This window comes from Gymnoscopelus microlampas, assembly GCF_963454915.1.
Source record: "Gymnoscopelus microlampas genome assembly, chromosome: 3".
Lineage (NCBI taxonomy): Eukaryota > Metazoa > Chordata > Actinopteri > Myctophiformes > Myctophidae > Gymnoscopelus > Gymnoscopelus microlampas.
This window is the reverse complement of record NC_139940.1, coordinates 45,963,210-45,974,592: the sequence shown is the minus strand read 5'-3', so window position 1 is coordinate 45,974,592 and position 11,383 is coordinate 45,963,210. Positions and strand designations below refer to the sequence as shown.

The window sequence follows — 11,383 nt, the reverse complement described above, 5'->3', positions numbered from 1 at the left end:
CCGTCACCTCCAAGTCATCCCCTGAGCAGTTCACGTCCCACGGCCACCGGGGTCTGTCACTCCCAGGCCATGCCGCAAGCAGCACACACTCCTCATGAGCGCGTGCTCATGAAATCCTCTCCTTTCCCCCTCCCTCGGACCGGCGCCGTGCGCCCCCTCTCCCCGTGCCGTGTGCCAAGAAGAAAAGAAAGGCGACCTTGACCCACAGTCTCACCTCAAGCTGTTCTCGCTCCACGATCACCTCAACCCAAAATCAGGGAGGTAGCCCAGGTCGACTCACAAGCAGCTCACGTTCCTCGCTCACCTGGACGCATCACTCCTCAGCCATGCTACGAGCAGCTCACGCACTCGTTCGGGCCGCCAGCCCCAGCACATCTCTCAAGCAGCTCACGCAGCCTCTCCACGGTCAAGTCGGTCTTCTCAGACCTCCGATTCCCTCCGGCACTACCTCCCCAACAAACGGAACAGCATCACCTTCGTCAAGGCTTTGATACTCTCCCTGACGACACCCAGCGCTACACCGACGCAGCTCCATTCACTCAGCTCGGCTACTGGCGTCAGCGTCACTGGTGCGCCTCCGCCTGGCCCCAACACCTTCAGCCCCTCCGTCCATCAACCGCACTCCGTGAGCTTACCCAATAGCTTCCGCCGCGCCTTTTGGGACCTACAGATCGTTGCAATAAGCGCCCTAACCCACAAGGTACCACAGCCCAGCCGACACTATCAATAACGGCCGTTCCTATTCTCCCGACATCTCGTCATTCCTCCGTCCTCCCACTCGGACCTTCGCCACCCAACATTCCAACTTTGGTGCAGCTCACCTCCCACCACATAACCCATTACCGAATCCATTGCCAGTTCCTCAATTTCCAGCGACAGTCATCAACCAAACCTGCCGATCCAATACCTAACTGACCAGCCATGTCACTCCAGTTCACCACCGAGCCCGGTTCCATCGCCACCCGCTTCTGGTTCCACCATCACCTCCGCCAAATCCTCTCCTTTCCGGCCTTCCACCTCAGCTTTACTCCGGCCACTCTTTCCGGATCGGCGCCGCCTCCACCGTGTCCAGACACGGCCGTCAGACCGCGTCGTCCGCATCCTCGGTCGATGGTCCTCGGAAGCTTACCACTCCTGCATAAGAACAAACGTCCAAGACCTGCGCAACGACCATCTCCACCTGCGGCGACCGTAACTGGCGCGTCGTTTCCTAGCCTGTCCGCCCTGGAAGGGGGTCCCCTCCTTCGCGATCCTTCCCGAGGTTTCTTCCTCCTCCATCCTCCCCGGAGGGAGTTTTTCCTCGCCCGACCGAGGGTCCAAGGACAGGAGGAATCACTCGACAGTTGCCCGCCTAGAAGCCACCCATCTCCACCTACCGGCCATCGTCAAGAGACCAGCCGTCTCCACCTCCCGGCCATTCCCACCTTCAAGCCAGGAGGAATCACGCAACAGTTGCCCGCCTAGAGACCACCGTCTCTACCTCCCGGCCTTTCCCACCTTCAAGCCAGCCTTTTGGGGGCAGTGTCGGAGCGAAGGCGACAGACCGCTCCTGAGCATATAGACCGCTCCTGAGCAGAGCAACTGCGGCGGTCGCCTGGCTCCCGAGACTATACCCCCACCCCGAGTCTCGCCCCGCCTTGGGCTCCCCAGCAACACACATTCATTTCATTGTATTGTGTTCAATAAATAATGTTTACCTTGAGCAGAAGGTGTGGTCTCTTACTAGTGAAATGTAGTTGTATTCAACGCATGTTCAGGAGTGGAGACCTCCCTCTGCTCAACCTCTGCTCAACTTGGTAAGGCAATCACCTTACCAAGTTCAGCTGCGCTGATTATCTCTCAGCCAATCCACGCTGCAATCACCACAGTATAAATACACCTGCGATTGTATCACCTACCTGTTTGATTTGGCTGCTCGCAAATCTAAATTCCCTCCTCCTCCCCAACCACCTCCTTTCTCACCAATTTTGCTCATCTAACTTCGTTTTTCTCCATCCTCCAGGAGCCCCAGGGCGGGGCAGTGTCGGAGCGAAGGCGACAGACCGCTCCTGAGCATATAGACCGCTCCTGAGCAGAGCAACTGCGGCGGTCGCCTGGCTCCCGAGACTATACCCCCACCCCGAGTCTCGCCCCGCCTTGGGCTCCCCAGCAACACACATTCATTTCATTGTATTGTGTTCAATAAATAATGTTTACCTTGAGCAGAAGGTGTGGTCTCTTACTAGTGAATGGGCAGTAGTAGAGCACTTTTGGAGGTGCACTCTAGAGACCCTCAACAGGTAGTCTCGCGAGCCAGACGGCTGCCTCCCACAATTTTCAAACGCTTCCTTCATACAGTCTGGAGCAACGGAAGCTTCCTCCCCGCTTCCGTTTTGTCTTTACAGTCGTGCAAATGTATCATAATATAAATCAAAAATAATCTAAGCATAGAAATTAAAACATTTAATGTAAAGATAATTTAAAATATATTTTCGTGAACGGAAATGACGAACAGATGACAGCTTACTGCCTTGGATTTCGGGATGTGTAGCTCTAGACTCTATAGCATCCGGAGAGTGTGGAATAGTTGTCTGGCTACGCGAGACTACTCAGCATGTGATTCCAATTTGGGATATTGCTCCTACTCTCTGCAGGTGGAAAGGGGACTGTCATCTCACTGTTCTCTACTCTCCTACTCTCTACAGGTGGAAAGGGGACTGTCATCTCACTGTTCTCTACTCTTCTACTCTCCGCAGGTGGAAAGGGGACTGTCATGGAATGGAGCAGATGTTTTTTCCCTGTGAACTACGTAGAGGAAGTGTCCAACAATGCCAAGGCTGCAGGTATACATTAGAACTTAAACCACTTACGTAAGTAAGTAAGTATGTCGGAGTGGCTTATTGTCGGTATCAGCCCAACAAGGCTGTCTATCCCCCCCTTTCCATTGCCCTAGACAGAATCAGGATCAGGTTTATTGTCACATCACAGGTTTACAAGGTAAAAAAGTGGGTGAAATTTGTTTTCGTACATCGTTCCCATCGCAACGTTATTTCCGTAGAAAGAAGAGGGGGAGGAAGAAGAATGGTGGGGGGCAAGTGGGAAGGAGATCAAACAAGAGAACAACAAAAAGGCCAAACAAGTTATCTACATATTTACGCTAGTACAAGGTTCCCAGTTCGATCCCAGGCTCCCCCAGAGTTAGTGTCGAAGTAGCCTCGGAAACCCATGCCTTTTTTTTTTGTTTCAAAAGAAAAAAAGCCTGGGAGAACCTTGCAGGAACGCTGGTCTTAGGACCTTGTTATCTCCTAACCAATCAGAGTGCAGAGGGACGCGGCGCTGGAATCCAGCGCCTGGGTTTGGCTCCGCCCCTCAAGACCGTCGATTGGGCTCGTTCTTTCAGTCTAGTGTCGAAGTGGCCTTGAGCAAGACACTGAACCCCTAATTGCTCCCGATGAGCAGGTTGGTGCCTTGCATGGTTTTCTCCGCCATCAGTGTGTGAATGTGTGTGTGAATGGGTGAATGTAATGCACAATATATGTAAAGCGCTTTGGATAAAAGCGCTATATAAATGCACAATGTTTTTAATTTTAACAAGAAGAAAGAATTAGAGACATGTGTTTACCTAAATCTGGTGCCTGACATCACAGTCCTCCGGCTTTGCAGGAAGCCAGTACTGCATTGTGCAACGTACAAGAAGGTCTATGCCGAAAACCTGTACCGTCTTCTGATGCAGCAACAGGAAATAATGCAAAATTCCATCCCTGGGTTGTGTTTGAGTCCTTCAACATAATATGTGCTGTCCTCCACTTTTGTTTTAGAAAAAAAGAGAAGAAAATAAACAACAGTCTATTCTACCCATGAGAACATCACCTGCCAAGGTCTGTCTGCATCTCCATCTGAGGCCTTCTTTCCTGCCAGTAACATTTGAAGTTCAAGATTATTTAATAGCCAAAGAGTGTCCCCTCTGCCCCATGAAGGCTGCATCTCCAGTCCTCAACAGAGAGCCAACCTCTCCCGTCATCCATGGTTTCTGGTTGGAGAGCACAGTCATTGTTTTGGTTGTTGTTACTAGTGGTGGAAAGTAAGTAAGTACATGTACTTTAGTACAATTTTGAGTTACTTTTTACTTTACTGCAGTATTTCCAATTTGCAATACTTTTTACTTCTACTCCACTACATCTCAGAGGCAAAAATTGTACTTTTACTCCACTACAATTATTTTAAAACTTGAATTACTAGTTCCTTTGCAGATATAAATTACTTTATTATGAAACATGCATTATCCACTTAACGCCCTATTTTGTCATCTTTAGCAAGTTATCACCCGCAAACTATAACACACTGTGACAAGACCGTCAAACAAACCAAACACTGAGACAGCTGTTTTCAAGTGAAGGGAGGAGATGCTGAGGACAGCAGTGTGAGAAAGGCGGGGCTGGTGTGTGTGTGTGTGTGTGTGTGTGTGTGTGTGTGTGTGTGTGTGTGTGTGTGTGTGTGTGTGTGTGTGTGTGTGTGTGTGTGTGTGTGTGTGTGTGTGTGTGTGTGTGTGTGTGTGTGTGTGTGTGTGTGTGTGTGTGTGTGTGTGTGTGTGTGTGTGTGTGTGTGTGCGTGCGTGCGTGCGTGCGCGCGCGCGCGCGCGCGCGTGCGTGCGTGCGCGCGCGCGCAGGCGTGGCTGCAGAGTGAGGAGAAAAACACATTTTTTTTCTCTACTTTTCCACAAGAGAAGAGTCAGGAGAACGCACGGCTGTATCGATACAGAGGCAGCAGGTGAGAATTTAAACCATTTCAAATATTCAGAATCAATGTCCCATTTCAAGTTTTCAAATGTATATAAATCTTTTGAAAATAGCAGATCTACAAGCTCACAATGTGTCGCATCGCGACGCATTGTGAGCTTGTAGATCTGCTATTTTCAAATGGCCAAAATGTATATACAGTAGCGCTGAAGTGGTTAATGTATGTTTTGTAATAATAATCAAAATATACTGTACAGTAGTAACTAGTAACTGTAACTGTAACTAGTAACTGTAACTAGTTTTCAAATAATTGTAGTGTAGTAAAAGTACAATATTTGCCTCTGAGATGTAGTGGAGTAGAAATAAAAGTGCTGATTGGAAGTACTCCTGTAAGGTAAAAGTACCTAAAAATTGTACGTAAGTACAGCACTTGAGTAAATGTACTTAGTTACTTTATACCACTGCCCGTGCCTAAGGTTGTCTACCCCTGCTGTACGCACTAGAAGTGAGTATACACAGGCAATGATGAAAAAAAGGGGTATATGGCATATTCTTTCATATACCCTTCACTAGACCACACCTATCATCTCATAGATGAATTGACCATTTTCTTGAAGAGGAGTAACACGTATATTTGAGTGAGTGTATGTTGGCATTGTATCCATTTTGATTGGTTATGTCATTCATTTCCTTTCATATTACTTTACCATTAACCACTTGCCCTTTTCATACTTAGTTGTACGATGGTGCTGCACAGCTAAAATAGCCGTTTTGCACGCTCACAACACCCTGTGAGCTTGTAGATATGCTATTTTCACTTCTTCTTTTTTCGTGTCAATTTTTTAAACAAGATTTGGCCTTCACATGTCCAAAATAGGGAAGTCAAGTTGAATGTGGTTAAAAGTGTTGGAAGTTGGAAGAGTTAGATGACCCTTTCCTTATGATGCAATAAATACCCAAGGCACCAGTAGAGCCCCTGCCACCTTGGAGGTGGTTCGAACACTGCCTCAACGGCAGGCTTTCCCCCCGGGCATAACGTCGGTGGGACAGCTGTAGTCCTGAGGTCATGCACAACATGATACTATATAAAGGAGAGCACAGTTAAAACAACTGGAAATGGAAATGGACTCGTCCTCTGTCCGAGTGCATTTCGACCGAGTGGTCTGGCCACACGGTCAAAATTTGTCAAACATTCACAGAAAATAGATCTACAACGCATCACGTTGCCACACGTGAAATATTCAGCTAAGTCAGAGATTTGGTGTAGCAGGAAAAAAGGAAGGGACCAATTATAGACCCCTGGGGGACGCCAGTCAATGAAATATATAGGGTTTAAAAGGTTAATCGGAGTAGACGTCACATGAAAGAAAAGAAAACCCACATCACTACTCTACCTCTTTTTGCCTCCCTCTTTCTCATTCTGTCTTTATCCTTTCCGTCTATCCGTCTCCCTTTCTCTCGATCTCCTCCTGCATGCAGCATAGATGGCGACTTATCGGGGCAAGAAAAAGGAGGAATTGACAGAAGAAGAGAAGGCAGAGGTTATGAAGTACCTGGAGAAGGGTGCTTATGTGACAGTGATCCACCAGAACAAGACGGAGACGTTCAATGTGATTGTGATCATGGAGACAAGACAGGTGGCCAGAAGAATCACCACAGACAAGTCCCTTGGATTCAGTGAGTAAAACACAAACATATGTGGCTCAGGGATGCTATATTTTATCTTAAATTGGAAAATCTTAAATTGGAAAATTCCTCCGTAAAGGGTAACGCTGCAAATCTTTTCCCTTAATGTATAAATATAATGACATCAGTCCCAAAAAAAAGATCTGTCTTCTGCTGTTTCAGTGGACTTGTTTGAGATCAGGGAGATTCGGCGAGGAAAGAGCTCAAAAGACTTTGAAGACTCGACCAAGGGATGGGATGAAACGACCTGTTTCACAATCTTCTATGGCTCAGAGTTTGTACTGAACACACTGAGTATTAGAGGTGGGTATACAGTACATCCTTAATGTATTTATCCCCAGCTGGGGAGGGGGGGGGGGGGCTTTTTGCCTTTATTTTGCCTTCATTAGTTCTTGACATATCGTTCATGTACCTAATTGTACGTGGAAAGAAGCTTTTTTGCAGTCTATTGCTAGTAGCTTTGAGATTGCGTAGCCGTTTTCCATGCGCAACATCTCAAACAGTCTGTGGTTGGGATGGTTTCGATCTTTGATGATTCCTCGTGCTTTGCTGACACAGCTTTTGTCGTACAGGGCTAGGATGTCATGCAGGCATCAAAGCCTACTGTATGTTTGATCTTGCTCTTCATCAACATAGTACATTTTTGCTAAACTAATTTGATATGACACGCTGGTGAAATACCGGTATCTGTGATTTTGCAGCCGATTCGGTGCAGGATGCAGACACGTGGGTGACAGGACTGGAGTTACTGAGACTAGAGACACTGGTGGCCCCTACTCCACACATCATAAAGAGGTAGACCACTCATGTACACATGCTAATGCTAATGAACATGCAATGAATGACATGGTTATCTTACAAAACACTTACTGTGTTTCTGTACTTCTAGATGGTTGAGGAAACAGATGTATTCTATCAGTAAGACCAAGAAGGACAGGTAGAGTATTATGCTTTGTGTTTGTCTCTGACAGCATCAATACATGTCATTGTCTAGTCACAGCTTCAGGTATGTTTTTTGTCTATTATAGATATACAGTATTGTACATAAGCAGTGGTGGAAAAAGTACTCAAATGTTTTACTTACGTAAAAGTATCAATACTGCAATGAAGAAGTACTATGTTACAAGTAAAAGTCCGGAATTCAAAATTGACTTGAGTAAAAGTACAAAAGTATTGGTATCAAAATGTACTTCAAGTACCAAAAGTAATAGTACTACAATGTTTGAAAATAGCAGATCTACAAGCTCAGAACGCCTCGCGATGCGTTGTGATCTTGTAGATCGGCTATTTTCATAAAAGCCTAGGTATAAAATAGGGCTGAAGTGGTTAACTGTATGTTTTGTAATGTAATAATTTATATCGGCAAATTAACTAGTAACTAGAGACGTAGTGGAGTAGAAGTAAAAGTATTGAAAATTGGAAATGCTCCAGTAAAGTAAAAGTATACATACAAGTTACAGTACTTGGGTAAATGTACTTAGTTACTTTACACCACTGTACATAAGCGTAGACATTTTATCTTTCTCTATTGCTTGTTTGTTTTGATTGTTTTGTTTTTCTCCAAAGAAAAGTTTGATGTCACCAATTTGCCTGAATAATTGAGTCAATGTTAGCTAAACATCTTTGCATGGACAATATAACTCATGGATGTTTTTCAAATTTAAATTTCACACTGTTTACACTGACACGGCACCCCAAATCTGATTTTGGGCCTATTCAGATTGCAATCAGATTGTTTTTTATGAGGTCTGAACAGCAAAAAACATGGAAAACTGTTGTTTGAATCGCATTCCTCAGCCTGTTCAGACTGCATACAACCAATCCGCAGTCTGAAGAAGACCACGGAGACAGGCCTACTCCCTAAACCCTTTAGCCCTGAACCCTCACAGACTTAAAGGAGTAGTTCACCCAAAAAAATCTTATTTTCTATCAATTACACACCCCATGAAGCTTGAATTCATGGAGATTTGTTTTGTTTTTGTCGCATTCCTGAGCCAATCATTTGATGGCCGGTGGAGTCTCCGCTTATGACTCAAAGAGTCTCCACTGAGTCTCTTATTGACCGATGACCCAGTCATCAAATGATTGGCTTAAGAATGGGACAAACAAAAAAATCTCCATGAATTCAAGGCTTTATGGGTTGTGTAATTGATAGAAAATATATATTTTTTTAGGGGAACTACTCCTTTAAGTGACGTCACTTGGTAAATGCTTGAGCATGAGAGATTGCAAGGACTATAAAAGGGTTAGAATTGAAATAGACCATTGGAACTGTGCCAGGGAAACGAGATAGAGAGACACAGAGACAGTGAAACAGAGAGACATGGAGACAAAGAAGACACATACAGAAGAGACATGGAGACACATACAGAGAGACAGAAACAGATAGACATACAGAGAGACAGAAACAGATAGACATACAGAGAGACGGAAACAGATAGACATACAGAGAGACAGAAACAGACAGACAGACATACAGAGAGACAGAAACAGATAGACATACAGAGGGACAGAAACAGATAGACATACAGAGAGATGGAAACAGATAGACATAAACACGGTTAGCGATACAGATATACGGACCATGACAAAGGGGCCATACGGCAGAGTCCAACCATAGCAAAATACGTCTTTAAATTCAGTCTCTTTATTCTTACTAATGCTGCAAGTTATTAACAAAACATTTCTTTCCACCTGTCACTACAGCTGCAGCATCAGCTTGAAGGAGCTGAAGTCATTGTGCCCTCAGCTTAACTACAAGGTCCCTAGCATGAAATTCCTTAACGGCAAAGTCATGGTACTGTCTTCCTTTGTCTTCACCTCACAGAATCTTTCGGTTTAGATTCAGGGAGGCTTGATCCTGGACACAAAATATTCCTCACCAAATAATATTATTCCCAGAATAACACAAACATGATCACCCTATAAATAGGAGTTAAGAATGTCCTCAGACAAGCAGTTAGTAGGATAATATAAAGCGTGTCATGATCCTGACTGGTTAAAGGAGTAGTTCACCTAAAAGATTACTTATTTTCTATCAATTACACACCCCATGAAGCCTTGATTTCATGGAGATGTGTGTGTTTTTTTTTGTCGCATTCCTAAACCAACTACAAAAAGAGCACAGGTCTCCGCATGGTCAGGTAGGTTATCGTGGGCCAGCAATGTTCGGAATTCGCCAGTCAGGATGGAATATGAAAAATCGGACGGATCCGTCTTGATCACTTGACTATAGAGATAATGCATACCGATTTAACTGATGTTTGGACACAATTTGTTTAGGAGTAATATAACAAAAAATATGGAAAAAGCGGCCTCCTGGTGGGCGCTATAATAGGGCAATGTTACGTGTGGCATTTGTTCCTCAACGTAGTGCAAATCTGCTTGCAAAGTTTCGAGTCATCATGATTTGCGGCATTTAGTTCAAAACAGGCCACTCATGCAAACGTTAATGTCAATCTTAGACAATCAGGATGGAATATGAAAAATCAAACAGACCCGTTTTGATCACATGACTATAGAGATCATGTGTATCGATTTGCGTGAAATTTTGATCAAATCTGAAGGAGTAATATAAAAAAATGTGGTTTACATAAGTCAGCCTCCTGGTGGCGCTATAAAAAGCAGATGGGAAAAATGCAGGGCAAACATTTTTCTTTGGCCTCTACTATAGGGAGTGCTTTTACACAGATCGTTGCAGTAATAGGTAAAAACGGCAATTTGAACAAACACAGTTTACAGTTTAGGCGCTACAACCTGTTATAGCGCCACCATGAGGCCAATTTGAACATTTTCAAGGGGCATTTCTTCCTCGGCCTAGTGAGAATGTGCGTGCAAAATTTCACGGAAATCGTACGCTGTGTTCATGATTTGAGGCATTTTGTTCAGGATGGAATATGAAAAATCTGAAAGATCCGTTTCGTTTAATGACTAGAGATACTGTATACCGATTTGCATGATGTTTGGACAAAATCTGTAGGATTACTGTGTTTAGCAAAAAACAGCAAAATAATAACACTTGAGCATATTGCATTCAAAGATAACTAAGACAAGATCATACAAGTTCACACCTACAAGCAGGCATATGTCTCACGATGGTCAAGTAGAAAGTCTGGATGCTCAATCAATCTATTGTAAACCTTTCTGAATGTAACTGTGTGTACTAGTGGTGGTGTAAGACAATTATTTTGTTTTCCTCCTGTTGCTTTCACAGTTAGCAAAAGCTACAAAAGACAAGATTAATTCTGAGCATTTTCATGAAGTGTACAACCTCATAATGTTTGAAGAACAGAAAAAGGTGAGTGAGTGCTGCTGTTTTAAGAAAACATTGAACATTCATTCTAATGCCTCTTGCAATGCCTATCACACTATCATTCTTCTATCTCAGATCCTTCAGGAGTTTCATTCATTCATCAAGGGGTAAGCCTCTATTCTGTCATACTATTTGCAGATTTCATCTGTGGCTTTGAATCGGATTACATGTTTAATAGTCTTTTTAATCTTATTCTTACATGACATGACATTACAGGCAGGTTGCAATACACAGTGTGCTTACAGAAAAACAGTGGTTATAACTTATGGGTCTTGCTTGACAGTAGCTGACCAAATTGTGGGTTGACCACATTGCAACAATCCCTGTTTGAATCCGGCCAGAGACCTGTGTTGCATGTCTTAGCACCACCCCCAAGCCCTCAGCTTTCTGTCTGTCTATTAGTGTCCCTCACCCTACCTTATGATTCTGTGGTTTGTAACACTGAATGATTATATTTATTTATCTCGATTGGACATGTTGATAGCATCTATTCTAGTGTGTCTGTATGCTGTCACTGTGTATTGGATCTTTTCTGTCTTGCAGTTGCACTGATGATCCTGATTGCGAAGTTTATTATGCTTCCGAAGTTGACTTCCAAGAGTTTCTCCGTCAGCAGGAGGTAAAGGAACCATCTATTCTGTTGTACTTAAAGGGATATTTCCCTTTCAAA

At 44.2% G+C, this 11,383-nt stretch overlaps 1 protein-coding gene across 1 annotated transcript; it reads left to right on the top strand.

Annotated features, from left to right (window-relative positions):
• Positions 1 to 6,199: 6,199 nt before the first annotated feature.
• On the top strand, positions 6,200 to 11,265 carry LOC311041861 (1-phosphatidylinositol 4,5-bisphosphate phosphodiesterase gamma-2-like; the record flags this gene model as incomplete). Its single annotated transcript, XM_084052346.1, has 7 exons — positions 6,200 to 6,392; positions 6,564 to 6,704; positions 7,103 to 7,196; positions 7,291 to 7,338; positions 9,108 to 9,198; positions 10,615 to 10,698; positions 11,257 to 11,265. 7 exons carry the CDS (start codon positions 6,200 to 6,202, stop codon positions 11,263 to 11,265), a joined length of 660 nt encoding a protein of 219 aa, XP_083908472.1.
• Between the last annotated feature and the right edge of the window lie 118 nt (positions 11,266 to 11,383).